The sequence below is a fragment of the Ovis canadensis genome, chromosome 13, assembly GCF_042477335.2.
Source record: "Ovis canadensis isolate MfBH-ARS-UI-01 breed Bighorn chromosome 13, ARS-UI_OviCan_v2, whole genome shotgun sequence".
Classification (NCBI taxonomy): Eukaryota; Metazoa; Chordata; class Mammalia; order Artiodactyla; family Bovidae; genus Ovis; species Ovis canadensis.
This window is the reverse complement of record NC_091257.1, coordinates 57,776,866-57,801,805: the sequence shown is the minus strand read 5'-3', so window position 1 is coordinate 57,801,805 and position 24,940 is coordinate 57,776,866. Positions and strand designations below refer to the sequence as shown.

The 24,940-nt window shown below is 48.6% G+C and overlaps 2 protein-coding genes and 1 long non-coding RNA gene across 11 annotated transcripts in view; 2 read left to right on the top strand and 1 right to left on the bottom strand.

Moving 5' to 3' along the window:
* The window catches only part of ANKRD16 (ankyrin repeat domain 16), a 42,874-nt gene extending 32,124 nt beyond the window's left edge, over positions 1–10,750 (bottom strand). For 8 of the 9 annotated variants that reach the window (XM_069547861.1, XM_069547862.1, XM_069547863.1 and 5 more), the window contains exons 1-5: positions 10,136–10,750; positions 6,895–7,115; positions 4,965–5,007; positions 3,072–3,180; positions 2,422–2,583 (exon numbers count right to left, since the gene is read on the bottom strand). In XM_069547861.1, the coding sequence (XP_069403962.1) occupies positions 2,422–2,583; positions 3,072–3,180; positions 4,965–5,007; positions 6,895–7,115; positions 10,136–10,455 (855 nt within the window). In that variant the 5' untranslated portion in view covers positions 10,456–10,750. The remainder of the gene's footprint in view (positions 1–2,421; positions 2,584–3,071; positions 3,181–4,964; positions 5,008–6,894; positions 7,116–10,135) is intronic. The other variant, XM_069547866.1, reaches the window with a different exon arrangement.
* A 4,634-nt stretch (positions 10,751–15,384) lies between these two features.
* On the top strand, positions 15,385–19,525 carry LOC138416983 (uncharacterized). Its single transcript, XR_011247928.1, has 2 exons — positions 15,385–18,322; positions 19,341–19,525. It is a non-coding gene; the product is annotated as an uncharacterized lncRNA (long non-coding RNA).
* Positions 19,526–22,539: 3,014 nt separating this feature from the next.
* Positions 22,540–24,940, top strand: part of ABHD12 (abhydrolase domain containing 12, lysophospholipase) — a 52,936-nt gene continuing 50,535 nt past the window's right edge. Inside the window, exon 1 of the mRNA XM_069547855.1 lies at positions 22,540–22,878. Coding sequence (XP_069403956.1) covers positions 22,688–22,878 — 191 coding nt within the window. The 5' untranslated portion in view covers positions 22,540–22,687. The remainder of the gene's footprint in view (positions 22,879–24,940) is intronic.

Here is a 24,940-nt window from a genome sequence, read left to right as displayed (position 1 = left end):
CACCATCTCCCGGAGTTCACTCAAACTCATGTCCATCGAGTCAGTGATGCCATCCAGCCATCTCATCCTCTGTCATCCCCTTTTTCTCCTGCCCCCAATCCCTCCCAGCATCAGAGTCGTTTCCAACGAGCTCAGTGGTGTCCAACTCTTTGCGACCCATGGACTGCATCATGCCAGGATTCCCTGTCCTTCACTATCTCCAAGAATTTGTTCAAACTCATGTCCACTGAGTCAGTGATGCCACCCAAACATCTCATCTTCTGTTGCCCCCTTCTCCTCCTGCCTTCAATCTTTCCCAGCATCAGGCTGTTTTCCAATGAGTCAGTTCTTCACATCAGGTGGCCAAAGTACTGGAGCTTCAGCTTCAGCATCAGTCCTTCCAACGAATATTCAGGGTTGATTTCCTTCAGGATTGACTGGTTGGATCTCCTTGCTGTTTGATGGACTCTCAAGAGTCTTCTCCAGCACCACAATATGAGAGCATCAAAAGTACTTAACTAAAGTACTTAACTGCTAAAACTGAATTTTGGTATCTAAAGGAAGGCTCATCACATTACTATTAAAATCCAGTATAAATCATTAAATAAAGATGCAGGTGATGTTTAGTTATTAGAAGAGAGACGATCAACTTTGTAGCCAAATTATTGACCACTATCGTTGGGTTTCTGGGGAAGGAAATGGCAACCCACTCCAGGCTTCCTGCCTGGAGAATCCCATGAACAGAGGATCCTGGTGGGCTACCGTCCAGGGGGTCGCACAAGAATCTGGCATGACAGCACACACGCAATGGTGCACGGCTGGGTTTCATCTCAATGTAAGGAGTTCAAATCTTGTGATTTTCTTAGAAGACACAACTCTAAATCATCCAAGCAAACACGCTCTTTGCTAACCCCTTAGGGGAGAAAATAGACTGGAACACAATGAAACCTTCCAGGACAGGATTCTTATCACAGCTGGCATCGTCTTTTGTGAAGCAACTGACACGCCTTACATCCAGCCAGTCAGCCCATCAGTACCTGCTGAGGTGGAAAGCGAGGCTGCAGGTTCAATCTTCCCACTTGCTTTGGTCCCCTTGTGGCCCCAGAACACACACTCAGCCCACCCTCAACTATATACCCGTGTTGTCAAAGGGGAACATAGGTAGGAGAGTGCAGGTCCCCAGAAGAACATCTATTCCTGTTGCTAGAAAACAACGAAAGGCAGGCAGCCAATCATGCTAAAGGTTATACAAAACACATGCATCTTGTGAAAGAGGAGGGTGTAAGCCAACTACTTTCCTAGCAAAAAGTTCTGGACTCCTTTAATTCTTCATGCATCAGCTGTTGTGGTTGTTTAGTCGTTGTCTGACTCTATGCGACCCTATGGACTGTAGCCCGCAGGCTCCTCTGTCCATGAGGATTCTCCAGGCAAAAATACTGGAGTAGGTAGTGTCAACTACACACTGGCACTTACCAAGAGCACTGACAATGAGTGAACAACAAAGGCATTTGCCATGGCTTCTACGGAGATTGAACCCCATGCTGCTATAGCTGTTGACCTTCAACAACCCCTGAGGGAGTTCAGGCTGGCGGGAGGTGCTCTGTGCTCCAGGGAATCTGGGGGGACAGGTTTTTCTACATGGATGTTTTTAGGAACAGATTTTATGATCTCAATACTTGTATCTCCTCATATCTATAGAGAAGCACTAAGTCCCTTCATGGTGACATCAGATCCTCATGACTAACAAAAAAACCTTTTGAAAAATGAGTATTTTATGGTATGGAACGCCCCCTTCACCCAAACCATACATATATATTGGCCTTCCCCCACTGCAGCTCTTGAGCTATCTGAGATGCTGCTTCACGGGCTGCAATCCTCATTTTGGCCCCAGTAAAACTTAACTTGCAACTCTCAAGTTGTACATCTTTTTCAGTCGACAGTAGCCGTTTTCTTTCCCAGGGAATCTTCCCGACCCAGGGACTGAATTTGCATCTCCTCTGTTGGCAGGTGGGTTCTTTACCACTGAGTTGCCAGGGAAGCCCTTCATGTATCAGTCAGAGAGCCCAGTAAATGCAATTCCTTTGTCTTAGCTAAAGAAATCTTCTGAAATCCAGTAAAAGGATAAAGAGCTAGGAATTTCATACGATGGATTTTTATGGCTTCAAATAACATTATTCCTGAAAACAAAATGGGTAAGAGGGAACACCCAGCGCAGGCATTACACGGAGTAAAGGGCTTTTCTTTTTCACCCAGAAACAAATAGATGCAGGTTTCTATGTAAAGGGACCCAGGGCTTCAGAATCAGGACCATTTGAAGAGTATGTTATGGGCAATTTCTTTCTTCCAAAGAGATGAAGCAGAAGAACCAGGACTTAGGTTACTCATCAACAGGGTTAGGCAAGCCCTTATGGAGCTGGAACACTGTTCTGGAAAGAAACAAACCTTAGCTGCGAAGTGAAGTGCCGTGAGATGGGTAGATCCTGCTCTTGCATCAATGTCGACACCAAGCTCCGAGACCAGGAATCGGATGGCTTCATCCTGCCCAGTGACTGCTGCCCGGTGGATGGCCTGGGCCCCCAGTGAGTCCTCAGCAGACACGCAAGCCTAGGAGGTGAGGACGGACATGAGCAAAAGGAGCACAGACACTTGGGTCCACAGACCTTTTGATGTTCTGGCAAAACTCTGCCGTCTACATATGTTTTTCTGGGTAGATCATACAGAGCTTTTGTCGGATTCTCAAAGGATGCTCTAACCAAAGAAGTGCTTAAGATTCAAAGCTAAGGTGCCAAAAAAAAGTATAGTCACTAGGGAGAGTCTGTTGTTATTATTACTGTGAAACAGCTGCTGTTTATTGAAGACATTTTGCTAACTGCTTTCTGTACATCTATTTAATCCTTACCGTAACCCTGTGAAAAAGTGAAACTTGTCTGTTTTACATATGATGCTTAAAGAGGTAAAGGGGGCCTACAGTGGGGAAGGTGGCAGAGTTCTGAGTTCTGAACCCACCATCCGAATCACCATGCTTCCTGTTTATCCCCTGGGCTAAAACTTGCAGAAATAACCGAAGGGACGGAACCAAACCGTTTCTCTACCTTGTGCTTTTTGAGGAGCAGCCTGGCCACGTCCGTATGGCCACACTGAATGGCGTCCATGAAGGGCGTGAGGCCACACCTGTCTCTGCAGTCCGGTTCGTACTGGCACCTGGAGCCCAGACCCAAAGCAACAGCTGAGAACAGTCACCACTTCAAACCCTACAGCGCTGACTCTGGCCCACCTGCCTTACAGAGCATCCGTGAGGACCTGATGTGCTGGCCCTATGTCCCCACCTTAGCGTCTGGGGAGCATGTTGGTGTCGAGCAAACCTGCTCCTCCCCCAACTTCCCATCCCATTTTAGGGACTGTCATCTCCCCAGCTTCTCCTGCAGAGCTTTATAGTCACCCCTTACCGCTCACAAAACTTCTCAATTCTCCATCCAGCATGTGAAACAAATTAGTATCCTTCTTTCCAGCTTCATCTTCACCCCTTAAGACGGAGGCAACAGGCAACAGCCTCCTACCTGTTTTTCTCTCTTTAGTTCCGCCCAGCCGTTTTGTTCTTACCACCAACAGAGTAATCTTTTCACCACGTATTTAGGTTATGGCCACTCCTGGTTCAAGCCTTTAACTGCTTCCCAACCACAAAGGACAAAGTCTACAAAGCTCAGTATGACCTCATAGGTCAGGACTACGTGGAACCTACTTACTTCTCCAGGTTCCTCGGGCCTCTCCTCCCTGTGCTTAAGGAGACCCCCTTCAGCCCGGTCCCACAGCCTATCTGTCCTCCCTCCATTCCTACCTCCTCTTCTGCCTCTACTTTCTTCGTGGTCCTACTTACGTCTCCTTCTTGGCCCCACTGCCTTCTTCCATTCCTACTTCTCTGCTCCCACCTTTTCTGTGATCCTTCTTCTTGGCCCCACCTCCTCCCTGTCCCACCTTCTTCCATTCCTACCTTCTCCTGTGTTCCTATCTTCTTTGCGGTCCTACCCATCTCCCCTTTTTCCTCAGCTCCACCTCCTACCTGTCCCATCTTCTTCTGTTCCTACCTTCAACAATCCTGCCTGTCCCACCTCCTTCTGCTCCTCTAGCTACTGGCTCTTTGCTGCCTTTGCACTTGCTGGACACTCTGCCTGGAACATCCCAGCGCCATTCTTCACCTTGCCACCTCCAAGGCATCCTTCGCATTGCAGCTTCAAGGAGACCTCACAGAGCCGTCTTCCCCACAGATCTATATGGACGACCTGTGCTCCTGCACAGAACTGAGGGCTTTCCCTTTGCAAAATTATCACAACTTGTAATTTTATGACATTTCTGTGATGGTGTTTCTATGCTCGGCTTCTACACTAGCCTGCAGGTGGTCAGGGAAAGGACTGTGTTTACTGCTTGTTGCCTGGTGCCTAACACATAGGAGGCACTCAGAAAGCGATGGCTGAATGAAGGCGCATTAATGACTGCAGACGACACGTATGTCCCAACGTGCAACAGGTGAGCCCTACACAGCGACGCTGTCAGGGCGCTGCATTCTGCTTCCTCTTCTTCACTCACCATCTCCTGGGTAACCTCTTTCATCCTCTGGGTTGAATCGTCACTTCTAAGCCAATGGCTCCTATATCTCGGCCACACCTATCCTCTGGGCCTAGATCTGTGTCTAACTGCTCGGTAGACAACTCTTCCTGGGTGTCTCACAGGTACATGTAATTCAATGTGTCCAAAACTGACGTGAAAGCGAGTGAATGAATATTTCTTGGGTGAACAGATAAAGGGATAAATTCTCCCCAGGTTTGTTAGCTGTTTTTGTTTCACCTTTATCTGCTTATGTCCTTTCTTCATTTCTCTTTTGGTACCTTAGATTCTTTCTGAACAATTTGTCTGAGTTCTTTAGGTGGCAACTCTTTATGATACTGTCAGAATTAACAGATATTGTCCTCAATTTGCTGTTTTGTTCTTACCTCTGAAGAAGCACCTCTACTGCCTCTAAACAGCCATGCATTGCTGGGAGGAGAGAGTTGAGAATGAGAGCTTTTTAGTGCAAAATTAGAATGCCTCTTCTCTCTTGGCACCTCTCTCTGCCCCGTCCCTGTAGCTGTGGGAGTATTGGGTTAGGCTTGCTGCCACCGCCCCAGAAAAGGACAGATTCAGCTGGAGGAGTGGGCAAGGGTCCTATTTTCACCTAATGGGTACAAGGCCCCTACTTTATCATCCTGTCTTTATGAGACTTTCATGGCAAACTTTTAACCCTAAACCTCCATCCTCATCCTCATGCTACAAATCCCTAGGGCCAGGCAGTTTTTGCCTGGGAAATGTAAAACATTGTAAGAGTAATCCATGACAAAATAACCAGGGATTTAATTCTGCTGCTAAAAATAACTATCCTCCGTAACAAAGATTTTTGACTCTCTGTTCTCCACTGTTTTGTATGAATGACTGGGTGCTAACTGCTCCTTCACAAGAGCAGGGGAGCTCATCAAACAGTTTATGAGCAGGGAATTCCACTCATATGCAAAGTTTTTTTCTTTTTTGGGGGGGATGGGGGGCTGTGCTGCAAGGCATGTGGAATTTTAGCTGCCCAACCAGGGACTGAACCCATGCCCCTTGCAGTGGAAGCATGGAGTCTAAACCACTGGACCATCAGGGAAGCCCCTATGTCCAAAGTTTTAAAAAGGATACCTTGGTTCCTAACTGCCCCTCGTGACCAGAACAACTGTGTGCCTACCTCTTTAATGATATCATGTCATGAGTCTTGATTTCCAAGAAGTCTAAAGGCTCTGTATTCAAGTTCAAGGTACTGCCCAGTAGGCTACCAATTACGGCCTAAACGTCTTTATTTGAATTACTGGGCTGCTTAATGCCCCTTTCGTTTTACACTGCTACACTTTCGCTTTTAACTAATTTAAGATAATTTATAAATACTTAGTCCAGAGTTAAGGATAGTTACTCCAAACAATCAAGAGTGGCCCAGAATTATATTCGACATTATCACTGGATGAGTCACAATCCACTGGGCTTTGGGATTTAATTATAAGCACCCTTGTGCTTCCCAGGTGGCGCTAGTGGTAAAGAGTCTGCCGGTCAATGCCGGAGGTGCAACAGACTCGGGTTCGATCCCTGGGTTGGGAAGATCCTCTGGAGGGGAAATGGCAACCCACTCTAGTACTCTTGCCTGGAGAATCCCATAGACAGGGGAGCCTGGCTACAGTCGATGGGGTCCCAAAGAGTCAGACACGACTGAGGAGACTCTCACTCATGTTTATTTAAATGGATAGCACCGTGGCAGGTGTTGCTGAAGATATGAGGGAATAGCCTCCTTTCCTTCTGCTTTTAATAATAATAATAATCATAATGACGTGAAAACAGCAGCTGTCCTGAGCTCACAGTGTGTGGAGCGCTGTGCTGAGGGACATGCATGCACCTTAATCCCCATGACCCTGTGATATGGGCTTTGTTGCTGCCATTATTCTGTGGCTAAGGAAACCTGCTTGAGAGATTAATTTCCTTGCCCAAGGTCAGAGACATAGTAAGGAACAGAAGCAGCCCACCATCTAACTTGTGGATGGCAATGGCAAGCCACTCCAGTGTTCTTGCCTGGAAAATTCCATGGACAGAGGACTACTACTTGTGGGCTATAGTCCCTGGGGATTGCAAGAGTTGGACACAACTTAGTGACTAAACCACTACCACCACAACCATCTAACTAACTGGGGAGAAGACAGACAGAAGTGAAAGTCACCTAAAATAAGAAAGAAGCACAAGCTGAGGGCCGAGTGACATTGGCTTTGTAAACTGTTTGCCAAAACACTCCAAAGCAGCTTGTGTTCCCTACCCCCTACTTCCCCTGTAGCACCCCCACCGTGGGGGGCATCCCGCAGGTCTGGACCACACCTGCCGTGTGCAGCGGGGTCCTCCCGATCTTGCTGTCTGTCCTCCAGACAGAGGGGCAAACTGCAAGCAGGTACTGGAGGATCAGAGGGTCGCCCTCGCGGCTGGCGATGTGAAAACTGTTCCAGCCGTCTTTGTTCTTCAGGAGTGGATTGGCGCCGTGCTCCACGAGATCCCGGATCACCTCGAGGTTTCTCCTCGTGCAGGCCATCATCAGAGGAGTCCTAAGGCCGATGGGACAAGCTGTCAGGTGGAACAGTAGCTGAGACTCTGGAAGCCCAGGACCAGGGCTTCAGAAAAACGCACACCCATGGCGGAGACGGAAAACCTGGAGGACTCAGGGGGTCTGGGAAGCAGGCAAACAGCTTTGGCTGGCAACTTTCCTGCCTGCCGTGAGGAAGCTGGGAGAAATAACCAGGGAAAAACGACTCTGATATGGGTGCCCCTATAAGTGGGAAACACAGAAGAGGCAAAGGTGCTTCTGAACTAGTTTTTCGTATAGCATTGAACCGGAACAGAACCCACCAAAGTTATGGTTTGTGCTGACTATCTGCAAAAGAGGCACTGTGCTAGACCATCCCATTCACTTCAATCAGCAACCCTTTATTAAACTGTGGGGAAACAACTTTAAAAAGAGCATTTGATGGAGAAGGAAACGGCAGGATTTTTGCTTAGAGAATCTCATGGACAGAGGAGCCTGGGGGGCTACAGTCCATGGTGTTGCAGAGTCGGACAAGACTGAGAGATTGAGTATGCACACACAAGCAGGGCCAAATGAATATTTTAAAAATAAATAAATAAAAGAAAAAAGGAGCACTTGACACAGCGCCTTGCTGAAAGGAGCCCACACTGGTAACACTGGTAGAGCAGGTAGAACAGTGGTTCATTACCGGCGAGTTCCTGACCTGATGTGCGTCCACAACTGAGGAGACTGAACCACATCACTGTCAACTACTCCTCCCACCAAAGTGATTCAGTGCTTCTGCTTCTCATCTGCTCCTGCGTGTGCGCATGCTCAGTCAGTCATGTCCAACTCGTAGCCCACCAGGCTCCTCTGACCGTGGGATCTCCTGGGCAAGAATACTGGAGTAGGTTGCCATGTCTTCCTCCGGGGGATCTTCCCGACCAGGGATCGAACCCGTGTCTCTTGCATTGTCTGGATTGGCAGGGTATTCCCTGAGTGACCTGGGAACCCTCTCAAGCCCACGACCCCTGGAAAGCAGGGTAGACCCTGGTTACCTCCTATCCCCAGGGCATGGTCCAGCCGGAGCTCAACACAACTAGATGGGTCTCAGACAGGATTTGTCCTGAGACTGCCTTGGTATTATTTCATCATCAACAATCTTGTTTTCATTTTTTAAATTTTTTATTTTGTATTGGGGTATAGCTGAATAACAATGTTGTGATAGTTTTAGGTGAACAGTGAAGAGACTCAGCCATACATATACATGGACCCAATCTTCCCCAAACCCCCGCTCCCATCCAGGCTGCCACATAACACAGAGCAAAGATCCCTGTGCTATACAGTATGTCCTTATTGGGACAGCTAGGGCATTTGAGATGGTCATGTACACACTGGTATATTTAAAATGTTTCGGTTTTTTATTTCTGTAATGTAGTAATGAGAGCGAATGAAAAATCAAGAGGGAGAAACTTGGATGAATGAAGGCTGGAATCCTAAAGAAGGGGCTTCGTAGAGGGAATGACTCCAGGGAAGAAGGGACTTGCGAAAGCCAGCAAGGTGAGAACAGTCAAAAATGTCTCTCTGTAACTGCACTTCCTGAGCCCACAGTCAAATGAAACTTGCCCTTGTGATAGTTGTTTGGGGAGGCTGTTTCTTTATCCACAGTTCAGTTCAGTTCAGAGATCTCTAGTCTTTCCCATTCTATCATTTTCTTCTATTTCTTTGCATTGATCGCTGAGGAAGGCTTTCTTATCTCTCCTTGCTATTCTTTTTCCACAGAACTGTTTTAAAAGAGGTAATATGCCTCCACTATCTTTAGACCAACTTACTAGCAGCAGAAGAAAATGTCTTGTGCTTAGTCACAGCCAAAGTGCAAACCTCAAAACATAAGGAGGCCTATTCCCCCACGCCAGTGGGCAAGATGTACTTTATTAAGCTATATGGCTGTCTGATGCAATTCTTTTTTATATAAAATCAGGGATTCCTTGTGGATTCATTCAGGAATTTCATTATGTTATGAACCTTCAGGTGTTCAAACCTCTAAGCAAATGGACAGACATAGTGAGGACTGAAAACCATGTGGATCTATTAACAGAATGCAATTGCTTCGTGTGATGGTTACAGGTGTGGTGTTGGAGAACTCTTGACAGTCCCTTGGACTGCAAGAAGATCAAACCAGTCAATCCTAAAGGAAATCAGTCCTGAATATTCATTGGAAGGACTGATGCTGAAGCTGAAACTCCAAAACTTTGGCCACCTGATGTGAAGAACTGACTCATTGGAAAAGACCCTGATGCTGGGAAAGACTGAAGGCAGGAGGAGAAGGGGACGACAGAGGCTGAGATGATTGGATGGCATCACCAACTCAATGGGTGTGAGTTTGAGCAAGCTTTGGGAGTTGGTGACGGACAGGGAAGCCTGGTGTGTCCATGGGGTCCCAAAGAGTCAGACATGACTGAGGGACTGAACTGAACTGATGGACTAAAGGTGAGCACTGTGCCTGTGGAGGTGGTCATGTGATAAACCACACAGAGCAACCCACATACTTACCTGTGCTCACCTGTATACTGTGAAATCTGAGTAAGTGTCCTGATTGTAGCAATGTCAGTTTCTTCTTTTTATTACTGTACACCCCCTGTAAGATGTTAACTTTGGGGCAAGACTGGGGGAGGGTGCATGGGACTCCCCACTTGTCTTTGGAAATTTCTGAGAAGCTATAACTAGGAATTTCAAAACGGAAAGTTAAAAAGTGTCATGGGTGCAGTAATCATTTAGCTACATGTTTCCATAACATCCCGTCTGGGGCCCATGCAACACGCAGTACCTACAGGCAAGTCGTAGTTTGAGTCTGTTCTATCTCAGCATGCTCCTTACTGCTCTCTGCTCTATCACGGCAGGCAGTCTGGAACAGGAGGCTGCAACAGTTAACCTCACAAGGGCAGCAACGATGCTCTGCTCTGTAGGGGAAGGCTGACCGGCTACGGTGTGGAGGCAGACCAAGAGTGGGAATCTGCCATCAGGGGGGAGGGGTGGGGGCCCTCTGCAAGGCCCACCACTTACCAGTCGGCCTTCTTCAGGCAGTCGACCGCGGCCCCCCGGCCCAGCAGGTACCGCACGCAGTCCCGGTGGCCCATGGAGGCAGCCTCATGCAGAGGCCGCTTGTAGTCCCGGTTGGCGGCTTCGATGTCCAGGTCCCAGGTCTCGACCAGATAGGCCAAGACGTCCCGGCGGCCGTGGCGGGCGGCGCAGTGCAGGAGGGTGTCCCCGGCCGGCCCCGCGCAGCCCGCGTGCCCAGCCGCCCGCAGCTCCCTGCGCAGGGTGCACAGCCGGCCGTCCTGCACCAGCCGGAACAGCCGCCGCGGGTCAGCGGGCCCGGCCATGGCCGCAGGCTCAGGCCCGCCGAGGACAGCCCAGGACCCTCCTCCGGGCCCGCCCCGCCTCCGCCGGGGCCCGCCTTCGAGATCCTCCCCTGGGACCCTCTGGCCCCCGGGGACCCTCTTCCGGATGCACCCAGCCCCCAAGACTCTCAGGTCTCTGGCTGACCACGCGCCCCGCAAGCCGCCGCGGACGCCGCCGCCCGCGCTGGTTTCATTTTGGGGCGAACCCTCTGGACTGCCGCCGAAGGCCCGGGTCACACGCGACTCCGGCCCTTCCGGGACGGGGTGGGACCCGCGCGTCCCCGCCCACGATCCCGCCCCCTGCAGGCAACTCCGCCCACAACCTCGACCCCGCCCACCCCCGCCGGCCGCGGCCCCTCCGCCGGTCCCAGAGCCTCGAGGAACTCTGGGAAAGTTTCTGCTCGCCTCTTCCGCGCTAGCGGAAGCTCTGACTAGAAGAGGCTCGCTAGCGGGGTAGGGGGAGAGTGAGGGTGCGCATGCCGATTGGCCGCTGGAGTCGACCCCTCCGAATGCGCGCTATGATTTTCCGGGGATGCGTTCTATCAGTGTCGCCGGCGGGCTCTTCTCCGGCCGGCTGCGGCGGTGGCGGCGGAGGCGGAGCTGGTGAAGACTGTCTGCGGACTACTCGGGGGCTTGCTCTTCTCGGGGACGCCTGTTGTGCCCACGGCCCGGGGAAGCGCGGCCCGAAGCGGAGGACGGTTTGCGGCGGCGCTGCGCGCAGCCTGGAGCTCCGGACCAGAAAGTGGAGGACATTGGTCCGGACATCGTTCCTAGCTCTCCCTGCGGGCTCCTTGGGGCCCTGCCCCGAGCCGCACCCGCAGCCCGCTCACATTTTTGCCTTCCTGCGGGTGGAAGCCCTGTCCCGGAACCTGAGCGTGTGTGCCTCTCTGGAGGAGGGTCGTCAGTGATCCGCTGGTCCGGAGCGCGCTCCTGTTCTCTGAAGTTCTCTCTAAAAGTGCCCGGCGCCGCCTCGCTTAACGCGTGCTCCTGACGGTGGCCTTTCCTCAGAAATTTCCCTCAGAAAATATTTCCTCAGAAATGTTCTTGTCCCGTTGTCCTCCAGAATCAGATCCCAACCCCTGGAAGCATCTGAGACCTTTCTGTGCGCGTCTCAGCGTGTTGTTGATTTTCCCATCCATCCCTGTATTCTGTCCGCAGCAAACGATGTGCTGCCTCCAGGCTGTGGACCGTGTGATACCTTCCTTAGCTTGGTCTGATATGCACCCCACGTCCAACCAGCCCAAAGGGCCCCCTCATGTCTCTGTGGACGTCTCACCTCTTCCAGGCTCCACTCCCCGAGTAACTCCTCTGCTCCATCCCGCGGACGTCACCCTGTCTCTCTTCCTTGTACCGCTATAGCGATTTATACCTCTGTGGGCTTCCCTCATAGCTCAGTTGGTAAAGAATCTGCCTGTAATCCAGGAGACCCCGGCTTGATCCCTAGGTTGGGAAGATCCCCTGGAGAAGGGATAGGCTACCCACTCCAGTATTCTTGGGCTTTCCTTGTGGCTCAGCTGGTAAAGAATCAGCCTGCAATACGGGAGACCTGGGTTCAATCCCTGGGTTGGGAAGATCCCCTGGAGAAGAGAAAGGCTACCGGCTCCAGTATTCTGGCCTGGAGAATTACACGGACTGTGTAGTCCATGGGGTCTCAAAGAGTCGGACACTACTGAATGACTTTCACTTTCAAGCCTGTCATGTTCTAGGTGTGGTCTTAGGCTTCCTCCTTCATTTGAGCTATTAGAGCATAGCTGGAGGGCTGGTTGTCCTGTTTGTGCATTCTCTATTGGATCTCACGATATTTTGTTGTTAAGTTGCTTCACTCCTGTCCGACTCTTTGCGACCCTAAAGACTATAGCTCATCAGGCTCCTCTGTCCATGGGAATCTCCAGGCAAGAACACGAGTGGGTTACCATGCCCTCCACCAGGGGATCCCCACCCAGGGATCAAACTCGCATCTCTTCTGTCTCCTGCATTGGCAGGCAGACCACCTGGGAGGCCCAATATTTTACATATATTAATAAGAGGTGATTACTGAATGAGTGTTGTGTGTAGTCTCAGGAGTACCTTCTGAGGATGACACAGAGGGCAGCCCCGTGCCCTCAGAAGGGATTTCCCAGTACTATTAGCCCACAGCCTGTTTTTCCCTTTGTCGTTATACTTACCAGGTTCACATTATACTTACCAGGTTCTCATGCCTAAAGGTTGTGAGAATGTTCTGCTTAACTTGTATGTCCCTTAGACCGGCCATTGGCAATAAGCCAGAGGTGGAGAATTTAACCTATTCTTCAAATGTATTGAAGTTTAAAACCTTAGAGATTGAGGGCAAGATGGGTATGTCAAGGCTCAGTACATTTCTCTTCCAAACCCAACACATTTTGGAGGAAATTTCGCATCGCGCTTGCTCCATTCTTTGCTTGGGGTCTTGTCTCCTACATTCACAGAAATATTGTTCTGTTTTTAGTTGTGAACTTTGTTTTGGGTCAGTAAATTTACCCACTTAATTGAGATCTCTGATGGGAACGGGGATGCGTGAGGGTTCCCTCCACTCTGCTTGAGAAGATTTTGGGAACATATCTCAGCTTATCTTTACCTCCTGAAATGTTAGAACAGTACTCTTTTTAAAGTATAAAGGAGATAGAGAAAGCTTCTGACATAGACATCAGAAGGGGGCAGAAAGAGTACCCGCTTGTTAGTGTTAGCAATGAAGTTAGATACTTTCCAATGAATCCAAAGAATGTCTGAAGGTTGTAAAGACCTCACCAGACCTACTCCCATAATTTACATTTTAAGATAACAGAATTAGCCAGAAGATTTAATCCAGAGACTGTCCTCAGGCAGAATACATTGTTGTTATATAATCCTAAAGAATGTAGAGAAGGAAAAAAAGTTTGTCCTTTCTTCCTCCTTGAGAATTCCAGACCCCTCTCTCCTTGGGGACCCCTAGACTTCCTATCAACCTGCCTAGGAAATGACTCTCACTTTCAATGACCTTGTTACAGCTCTCATTTTATTTCTTGTGGTGTCTTTGTCTGGCTTCAGTATAAGGTTATGCTGGCTTCAGAATAAGTCTGGAAGTGTGCCCTTGTCTTCAGTTTTTTTTTTTGAAGAGTTATAGGGGGATTGATACTAGTTCTTTAAATGTTCAGTAAACTTTTTCAGTGAAGCAATATGTTTCTGGACTGTTCCTTTTGGGGAGGCTTTTGATGACTGATTCAGTCTCCTTACTCATTATTGGTCTGTTCCGATTTTCTGTATCTCCATGATTCAGTCTTGGTAGGTTGTGTGTTCCTAAGGATTTATGCATTTCTTCTAGGTTATCCGTTTGATTGGCCTTCAGTTGTTTGAAGTATTCTTACAACCGTTCTTATTTCTGTGACATCAGTTGTAACGTTTCCTTTTCATTTCTGATTTTAGTTATTCAGATCTTCCCTTTTTCCACTATATATCTAAGAGTTGTCAATTTTGTTTTTAAAAAATAAAACTTTTAGTTTTATTAATTTTTCCACATTTTTAAAATTTTCTATTTCATTTATTTCTGCTTGATAGTCTTTATTATTTCCTCCTTCCTGCTAGCTTTGGGTTTAGTTTGTTCTTTTTCTAGTTCTTTTAGGTGTAAAGTTAGCTTGCTGATGTGTGATATTTCTTATTTTTTAAAAATAAGTTTATTTATTTATGATTTGGCTGCACAGAGTCTTAGTTGCAGCACATGGGATCTAGCTCCCTGACCAGGGATTGAACCTTGGCCCCCTTCATTGAAAGCTTGGAGTCTTAACCACTGGACCACCAGGGAAGTCGCTGTGATCTTTCTTATTTTTTAATGTAAGTGTTTATAGCTATTAACTGGTTAGCATTGCTTGCATTTCATCCCATATATTTTGGTATCTGTATTTTTATTTGTCTCAAGGTATTTTCTAATTTCTTTGTGATTTCCTTTTGACTCATTGGTTGCTTTAAAAAATGTTTTTGTTTTTAATTTTCACATATTTGTGAGTTTTCCAGCTTTCTTTCCACTACTGATTTCTTGTTTCATTCTTACTGATTGAAAAACATACTTTCTATAATTTCAGTCTTTTAAAATGTGTTAAGACTCTTTCGTGGCCTTGCATGGGATCTATCCTGGAGAATGTTCTGTGTGTACTCGCAAAGATTATATATTGTTGGGTGGAGTGTTCATTATATGTCTGTCAGGTCCAGTTGATCTAGTGTTGTTTGTTCTATCCATTCTTGAAAGTGGAATATTGAAGTCTCCTGTTATTATCCTGTTATCTGTTTCTCTCTTCAGTTCTGTCAGTGTTTGCTTCCTAGTTTTAGGAGCTCTGCTATTTGGTATGTGCATATTTATAATTGTTATATCTTCTTGGTGAATTGATCCTTTTATTATTTTATAATCTTCTTCTTTGTCTCTTCTAAAATTTTTGACTTAAATTGTGTTTTGTTTAATGCTATTATAGCCATAGCTCTCATATTGTTTAATCCTCTTTGAAACTCTGAGTCATTAGTGTCCCAACAGGAACTGGACACTGTTTCAGATAGGAAAATTGAAGCACTAGCTCTTCACAGATTCTGTAACAAGTTGGTGTTGAAACCAAAAATGAACCCTCCACTTTCCTAGTTTCCAACTAAAATTTGTATAATATTTCTGCCCTTTTCTCCAGCTTTTGAGTTGTGGGCTCTAGTTGTTTTTTAAACAACTATCTGTATGTTTGTAGCATGATCTGTGCTCTAATAGCCATTGCCTCCATTCTCTTTTGGATTTCTTAAACTATCTAGTTCATTCCTTGGAAAAAGTTGTATCGCCAATACCTGATGAATGAAGAGCAAGCCATCAGCAGGGTGCACAGCATCCTGCTGAGGTATGGCATAGAGGAGGAGTCGGACCTGTATGTGCTGAACCTCATCTGTTAAGTCACCGTCTCCTAGGAGGAAGTTGGTTTCTGAAGTCCTTTCCAAGATATCAGCATTTAATGGATCATCTTTCCCATGGACGCTGCTGTGAATATCTTACAGCTACACAGCCACCACTAAGTGCTCCCTGAGTGTGGACCCTGGGTGGGCGTTGTGGAGTCTGAGGTAGCACCCCCTCCTTGCCGAGGCAGAGGCCTGTGTGTGCCAACACCTCCCTGACCTCTATGCTGCCCCTGCTGTACGTGAAGAGTCTGGGGGAGGGCTGGGGAGGTGTCACCTTTTCTCTTCGGAAGAATGTGTCTTGGTGGTCAAGTTTGGCTAAAAGTTATTTTAGATTTATTTTCAAAGTTTTCCTTCAGTCTCTGCTTTGAAGCCTTAATTTTTGTCATTGGTCCGTTAGAGAAATAAAAGGCCACAGATCCTTTAATTTGGAAGGAATTTTAAAAAGCATTTCACCCAATTTCCCCTTCTGTTGAGCAGTCTCAACAGATGGTCATCTAGCTTTTGAACACTGATCAGTAAGGATAGCTTTACAAGGCAGCCCACTGTACTGGTAACAACTTGGGTTATTTGAAAGGACCAGAGAAATGAAGGGCTTCATGCTGACACACAGTGAGTTAATGAGAAGCTGGAAATAGTCCTCTGTGTTCTGCCTCCATCGTGTAGAATCCATCATCAGAGGTTCTTAAATGTTGTCTTGGAAGCCAGGAGCAACCCCAGCCTCATTTTGGTAGTTTATCACCCGATCTTTTCAATTTCTTCCTCTTTCCCTAATTTCTCTTCTGTAATGATTACAGCAAGAAAACTACCATCCAACTGACACATGAACAAACAGCTGATCCTAAGCCACAAAGTGGGGCCTCTCCAGGTGGTGAAAATAATGACGTTTGCAGGTAAGGGTGGAGAAGGCAATGGCACCCCACTCCAGTACTCTTGCCTGGAAAATCCCATGGACGGAGGAGCCTGGTAGGCTGCAGTCTATGGGGTTGCTAAGAGTCGGACACAGCTGAGAGACTTCACTTTGACTTTTCACTTTCATGCATTGGAGAAGGAAATGGCAACCCACTGCAGTATTCTTGCCTGGAGAATCCCAGGGATGGGGGAGCCTGGTGGGCTGCCGTCTATGGGGTCGCACAGAGTCAGACACGACTGAAGCAACTTAGCAGCAGCAGCAGGTTAGGGGCTGCCATTCCTGGAAGATTTCTTGTCATAGCATCCCCCTTCCCGTCACCTGCCGGAGTGTCGTTACCTTAATCTATTATTGAACTGCTGCAATTAAATCATCCAAAAAGCAGTTGTTAAGGAATAATTGCTTTTTCTTCCCACTCCAGGGGGCATCCACCCTGGATGGACAGATGGCCCATCTGCTGGGGGTTGATCTGGCCTGTTACCTATCAACACATCTGCTCAGACACAGATGGCTGTAGGGTGGCCGGTCATGTGACTTTCCTGTTTAGACAGTGTCAGGAGCTCCTGGGATTCCATACGGTGAAGCTTAGAAGGGCCTCCTACCTTCACATGCATCCCCAAATGCAATGTCTAGTGTTCTGCCAGGGTTAGCTAGTTGTGTTGCCTGGCTCCTAAAGTGCTTGGTCACTCTTTGTCTGAGCTTTGCTCATACAGCTTTCTCAACCTGTGTGTTACAGGCACACAGCTGAGGAGCAGACTGAAGCCCAGGGAGGTCAAGGGGCGCCTTGCTGGAGCTGCCAGTGCCTCAGCCCCAACCCAGGTGGCTCTGCCTGCACTCTGCTTCTCCCTTCGCCACCTGGCATTTAGTTCTCATCAGTACTAAGAGCGTGCCGCTGTCGGGTGCCTGGCTGGTGGCGAGATGAGCGTGGGCGGATCCTGACTAGGGCATCGTGGGAGTGTGTCTTCCTGGTCAGAGGTGACCCTCTCCCTCTTGGCATCCCCAGGCATTGGGAAGACCTCCACCCTGGTCACATATGCTGAGAAGTGGTCTCAGCAGATTTCCACACATGACCTTCAACAAGAACATCACCAGGTAGCCGGAGCTCATCTTCCCAAGCCACGTCATCTGCAAGACGTTCCACTCCGTGGCCTGCAATCACATCGAGCTCAAGTGAGCTTTCTGGTGCCTCTGTCACCGTCACATCCGGTCACTGCTTTTCACAGGAGAGAACTTAGTGCCTAATCTCCCTTTATAGGCAGGGAATAAAGATTTAGTGATTTATACTTTTACCCCAGAGAGATACATTGTCACCCAGGGAGGCAGGCTCGTGTGTCTGGAGTTTAGGCACAGGTCAGATGACGTGTCTGCAGTCCCAGGCACCAATGGCCTGGTTGACCAGTTCAGATCAGACTCTCCTTGGAAGCAGGAGGGGAAAGGACAAGGCTAACAAGCATTAGACCCAGGCTCCTGGGGCCTCTGAGCTGCGTTCCCTGGCATAGGAAGGCTTCAGGGGGCGTCAAGGTCCCCCTGGGGCCTACTGGAGTCCTGTCTACACTGTGGAAGAGTGGTATCTGTTGTGAGCCACTTTGTCTCCTGGGTTATTAGATGTGGATTTTGGAAAGCTGAATGGAGCCCTTTCCAGTCCCATGTGGCCTGGAAGCACTCAACCCTTTAAGCCTTTTTCCTCACCTGGATGAACCACTGCCAGGGACCTGTGGTGTCATCAGAGAGATGGGGGCAGGGCCTGGGGGACACAAGTCCTACATGGCCAGGAAGGCCCACCCTGTGCCCTCAGGACGTGCCTTCCAGATACCAGTTGAGAAAGAAGCTGAATCTCTTCAAGTCAACCCCCTTCATGGTCAGCTGTCTCCTTGCTGAAGGGAAGGGCGGCTTCATTAGGGCCACACTCTGTATAACACTCTGGAGGCCTTCTTCACCTCAGCCTATGAGGAGCTGATGATCAACCATGTGCCCATCTGGTGCAAGAATAGCCAGGGGCAGCAAGTCATGGTGGAACAGAGCAAAAAGCTGGTGAGCCACTCAGTGCCCCTGGAGTCTGGGCTTGGGAGGATAAAGGCATGACCTCGGGCCCAAATCTAAATTTTTGATATTAGGGGGAGGCTAGGTTTTAAGTGAGCTGGATGTGGGGCCGGATTAGGATGTCCATGCAAAAATGTACAGCCAGCAGCAGAGGGTCAAGGCTGGAGGGACTCGTTGGTCAGGGGCAGTGGGATGAGAGTGGGTGAGACGTGGCTGTGCAGGATGGAGCAGGGACAGAAGCTTGTACAGGTCATGGCCTGACGGAGACAGGAAAGGAAACAGAGCAAAGCCCAGAAGCAGGTTGTTGGAGGTGACAGGAAACCAGCTTCCGGAAGGCAGGAGTGATCGCTCATTGAACTGAAAGCATCAGGAACAGGAGGGCCGAAGGACATCACCTAAATTGGCAGGCCAGGTGCAGGGCCGGGTGGGGACAGAGGACCCAGCTCAGGGCATCACCCACCACAGTACAGACAGGGGAGCCGGGTGCCCCTGATAGAAACTCTGGTTCCTTCAGCTGCACAGATTTCATAGTCTTGTGTTCATTCCTATGACTGTCTATTCTGGATCTGAACATTTTTCCTTTTAATCTGATTTGGTAAAAAATGGTTTTAAAAGTAATAGAATCAATTGGGGAGGATTTGAGAGACTTGTCTAAAATGCAGAAGTCAGTAAATGAGAAACAGGAGACTTTATATGATACAGAAGACATTTTCAAAATTTTGTGAATTCTGTGTAAGTAGAAAATATCATGATGCATCAGAATGATGTAACGAAAGAAAAACTGCTGACACAGCTTCCATTCTGGTTGGAAACTGACACTGAGGGTTTCCAGTATGCTTCCTGCGAGCCAGAAGATCCTCGGTCTCACTCCTTGCCATCAGGGGAAAGTTTGTGTCCCTGAACTCAGTGGCTTCCCTCTGCAGCCCTGGAGTGGGGGACTGGTTGCCTGTGGGTGCTGAAGACATTTTGCTAACTGCTCTCTGTACATTACATTGTTTTATCCTTACAGTAATCCTGTGAAAAAGTGAACTTGTCTGTTTGACACATGGAAACACCGATGCTTAAAGAGGTAAAGCAGGCCTACAGCAGGGAAGGTGGCAGAGTTGAGATCTGCACCCACCATCTGAATCACCATGTTTTCTGTTTATCCCCTGGGCTAAAACTTGTAGGAATAAACAAAGGGACAGAACCAAACCGTTTCTCTATCTTGTGCTTTTCGAGGAGCAGTCTGGCCACATCCATGTGGCCACACTGAATGGCGGCCATGAAGAGCGTGAAGCCATACCTGTCTCTGCAGTCCGGTTCATACTGGCATCTGGAGCCCAGACCAAAGCAACAGCTGAGAACAATCACCGCTTCAAACCTGACGGCACTGACTCTGGGTGCCCCAGGACTGTAATCTAAAGAACACCAGTATCTACATCTTTTCTTTGGCCTATTGTTGTTCCTTCGCGCAGTCGTGTCCGACTCTGTGACCCCATGGACTGCAGCATGCCAGGTCTCTCTGTCCCTCACCATTTCCCAGAGTGCCCAAGTTCATGGTCATTCAGTCGGTGATGCCGTCCAACCATCTCATCCTCTGCTGCCCTCTTTTCCTTTTACCTTCAATCTTTCCCAGAATCAGGGTCTTTTCCAATGAGTTGACTGTTCTCATCAGGTGGCCAAAGTATTGGAGCTTTGCCATTAACCTTTTCAATTTCAGACCCCAGGCCTGAGACTGACTTCTTTATCTTTGTGTTGGGGAGGGAGGGGTAATAGTACCCACCTCTGAGGGGTTGTGATGGTTCATTATTCCTTCAGCAAGTATTTATGAAGTGCCTGTTTAGCACTGTTCTAGACACTGAAGATAAAGCAGCAGAGTCCTTGCTGTCAGAGTCTAAGACCTAGTGCGGGCAACAGCAAATACAGACATGCCGACGACAAACACATTTGTGAAAAGTGCTGCTCTAAGAAGAGTGTAAGTCAGGACAGTTGAAAAGTGACAGTGAGAGGGCCTGAAGGTTTCAAGTTAGCATTCAGAGAAGGCACAGACCTTAAGTAAATGGGAGTTTGCCATGTGGATTTGACAACTCATATACATGTCACCCATTTCCTGGGGGGCCCCTGTAGCAGCATGGAGGCAGTGATGCTGGAGCTGGGTGAGTGGGTGGCCGAGGCCAAGTCAGGTAGGGCCCTTGACCCATTTTGTGCTTTTCAGTTTTATTTTCATTGAGGTAGGGACCCACTGAAGTATTCTGAGCACACAAGTGACAGAACTGAATCTAGCGTTTTTAAAAGAACTTTGTGGCCACTGAATTAAGTAGACAGAAGTGAGGCAAGAGACCATTTAGGCTATTAAAATAATCCACCCCCCTCTAAAAGTAGGGAATTTCCTAGCCCAAAAATGAAAAAATAAAATAATTCAGGTGAGGTATGATGGCAATTTGGCCCATGGTGGAGGTAGTTAGAAATGGTCTACCCTGGATAGATTTTGAAAGGGGAGCTGACCAGGCTTGGTGATAGACCTACTATGTCATGAGCAGGGAGGAATCAAGTAGAATCCCAAGGTTTTGGCCTGAGAAACTGCAAGCATCGTGGCCTTAGCATCCTGGAGGTGGGAAAGGTTATGGATGGAGTTAGGGTGGGAGAAGAGCTGAGAGCTCAGCTTTGAACATAATTTTAAGTGCCTATAGGATATCAGGGAGAAGGCAATGGCACCCCATTCCAGTACTCTTGCCTGGAAAATCCCATGGATGGAGAAGCCTGGTAGGGTGCAGTCCATGGGGTCGCTAAGAGTCGGACACCACTGAGCAACTTCACTTTCACTTTCACTTTCATGCATTGGAGAAGGAAATGGCAACCTACTCCAGTATTCTTGCCTGGAGAATCCCGGGGACAGGGGAGCCTGGTGGGCTGCCGTCTATGGGGTCACACGGAGTCGGACACGACTGAAGCGACTTAGCAGCAGCAGCAGCAGCAGAGAGAATAAGTGAGACAAGGAGAGTGGGGTTCAATGAAGAGGTGTGGACTAGAAATACTAGTGTAGGTGTCACTATTGTGGGGTGACACTGGATAAGATCAGAGCCTGGAAAAGATTACTTGAACTGTGAACCAAGAGTTGAGGACTAGATGGGCTAGGCCTGATACCAAGACTCACTAACCCTTACTCTATTTTTCTAGTCCTCCCTTCCTAGCTTTTTTGTCTATTGATTGAAAAGAATTTAGTGAGTGATGAAAAAAATTATAAAGTGTAAAAATTGTTTTACACTTTAGTTTCTGGATTCCCAGTCTATCAGCATATGCTTCTACATTATTTTAAAGAATTCACCAAAAGTATGTTTGGACAAATATGAATGCTGGTTGTGATATTTAGTAATATGGTCAGTGAAATTCTTTTTGCAGTTTCTAAGTGTCATTAGGAAGCCAATATAAGGAGCTATTGAATTTCTAAAGACAGTTCTAATTAATTTTAAATCATCAGTTGGCAGTAGTTTTCTCTAGCACAAATTTTGAAATTACAAGTTACTTTGTAACATGGTTGTAGCTCATTTGTCCAAAAACTGAGCGATTAACACTAACTAAACGCCATATTAAAGAGAGTCAGTTATAAAACTAAGAGATAAAACTACTTTCTTTTGTGTTTTTAGGATCCGTTGAATTGTTACTTTGTGTTTCACAACTGGGAATTTGTAAACGGATTCTTCCCTCATCGACTAGTTCTAATTGCTTTATAAAAAATCTAATACTGGTTTTTTAGCAGCTCGGTTTTCATGTTTGGCCCAAAAGAAAAAAATATATACATGTGTATTTCAAATTAAAAAACAAACCTACCTGATCTCATATTTTTTAAAGGCCTTGTGGGAAAATTTAATAGTTGTAAATCATTATTAGGACAGACTTGTGATGTCACCTTTCCCTTTTCGTTGTGTAAACCCTTAAAAGACCCTTTCGGGGGTTTCCACTCTTGAGGGAAGTCAGAGAGCCTGGGACGGGAGTGGAGGGTCCGTTTCGGGCAGCTAAGCTGGGCGGGAAGCCGGGAGCCCGGGCTCGGACCAAGCTCGACCCCTACGCAGCGCAGCTCCACCGCCCCGCCGCGGCGTCACGCCCGGACAGTGACGCCTGCTATGGCGTCGTCTGCCCGACTCTAAGATGGCTGCGGGCACCGGGAGGGGGCGGGCCTTGGAGGGCGGGGCGGGTTGGCCGCCTCCCGACGCTCATTGGCCAGCTCTGACCGTCTGTGGGCGGGCCCGCCGGCCGGCAGGGACGTCAGGGCGGCGGGCTCGCGGCGGCGGCTGCGGCGGCGGCGGCTCCCCTTGGCGGTGGCTCCCCTCGGCGGCGGCGGGCGGCGCGGGCGAGACTGGCCGTGCTGGCCACGGAATGAGGAAGCGGACCGAGCCTGTCGCCCTGGAGCATGAACGCCGTGCCGCCTCGGGCTCGCCCTCCGCCGGCCCGGCCGCCGCGGCGCTGGACGCCGACTGCCGCTTGAAGCAGAACCTGTGCCTGGCGGGCCCGGGGCCGGCCGAGCCGCGCTGCGCCGCGGACGCGGGCATGAAGCGGGCGCTGGGCAGGTGAGGGGCGGCGGGGGCGGCCGGGGGCCCGCGCCCCTTCGGAGCTGCCCGCCCGCGCGCCCCGCCGGCCTCTCCGAGCCGGTCCATCCCTGGATGCCTCCCCGAGCGGGCCTGCGGGCCCCCGCCTCTGGCGCCCGGCTGGAGAGCGCCTCCCTATGAGGATGGGGGGCCCCTGGATGCCCGGCGGGGCCGGGAAGCGCGCGCGCGGCGCGGACCCAGCGTCCCTCCTGCGGGGTGGGCAGCTCACCGACGCCCGCGGGGCCTCTGGGGACGGTGGAGGGTCCGCAGTGTGCAGGCGCGGGGGTGCGCCGCCTTCTCGGGGAGGCTGAGGGCTCGGCGGGGTGCGGGGTCGCGGGGCGCTGCGCCCTCGAAGGCAGAGGGCAGGTGGATGCCCGGCGATCGCGAGCCACTGGCTTCTGGTGTGTGAAATGTGTCCACCCGAGTCTGCCCCTTGGGAAGCGCTGTCCGGTCCGGAAGATGTTTTCGGCCTCCCTTTGGGGAGATGAACGCGTTGACATTGAATTCATCTCACAGTTGAGAGAGGAGCGTTTTTCACGCGGGCTGGACCCTCCCCTAGGCTGGTGTCTATTATCTGGCTGTTCGTGGAACTTATCACTCATGACAGTTTTGAAGTCTTGATGTTTCTTGGTGACTGAAAAAGTTAGTATGTAATGTTCTCAGATATTGTAGCAAGAGTCACTGCTTTTGGGATCCCCTGGAATGCCCTTAATTGACACAGACATCTGCAGTGTAAAATATTTATCCAGAGAGCCCCTAAAAATGTTACCTTCATTGCCTAAAAGATCACGAAGTTAAACTATATACACATCTCAGTCAGTGGTTCCCCTTCCTGCTGGAAGTCCAAGGATCCACAGAATTTTTGTTTTTGTGTAAAATTATCTAGCAACTGATCAGCATCTCTTGTGAAGATAATCTCTTTTGTGGAAAGGTTTATGTGCATTAAAAATGCACAGTTGGTTTTAATGCACTTTTATTAACAGATTTGACATAACACTTAGGTTGTAAGCTCTTCCTTTCAAGAAGACAAATTGTGATGCACAGTAATGTTTGGGGAAGCAATCTCCCTTGAAAGATCTACTGTATTAAAAGAGTCTGATTATTTTTATTTTTGAGTTGAGGACAAAGAGAGACATTCTAGTGGTGCCACTTCCTTTGAATAAACAAAAGGCTGTTACTGGAATAAAAAGAAAAGCAGAGGGCCGGAAGGGCAAATTTGTGAGTTACCCCATGGTTCCTTCTCTGTTGCCTGAAACGTTCCCCTGGACCTTCTCCTCCTGAGTTTTCTCCTTCAGCCTGGTCTCTGCTCAGCTGTCACCTCTTCAGAGAGGCCTTCCCAGACTAGCACATCCAAAATAGCCATTGGGCCCCCACCGGCCCCTTTCTGTTTTCTTTTTTCTTCATCCCCCTTAATTGCCTGCACACTTGACTGGCTTTGTGCATAGTCTCCCACAGGAGAATGGAAGCCCTGTAAGAGCAGGGACATTGTTCTTGGGGCCTCTGTCTTCAGAGGCACATCTTAGGTGGGAAAAAATATTTTGTTGAATGAATATCCAGAATAGATTCCTAGAAGTGGAATTGCTGAGCCTAGGGGTATATGCTGATGACTGAAAGTGCCCTCCCAAGAACTTGTACGATTGGTACACCCTTCAGTAGTGTCAGTCTCCTCGCCCAAATATTGAATCTTACCAGATATTTTGATCTTCTTCTACTTGGTTGCTGAAAATTGAACTCTGATTTGTAACTTTAATTTGCCTCTCTTAGTGGTTAGGTGGCAGTTTTTGTATGTTTTTGTAAGCCTATTATACATCTTTGGGATTATTTACATCTTGAACCATCTTTGTTTGTGTCCCCTTGCACATTTCTTTTAACTTTCTATTGTGCACATTTTCAATAGACACAAGTAGGGGAGTCAGTATAATGAACCTCCCTGAGCCCGTCCCTTCATTTCAATAGTTTTCCATGTTTTGCCAGTCTTGAATCATCTCTTCCTCCTCTCCTCCATTTTTGATATGGTGGGGAGACTAGACTGTTCTAAAACAAC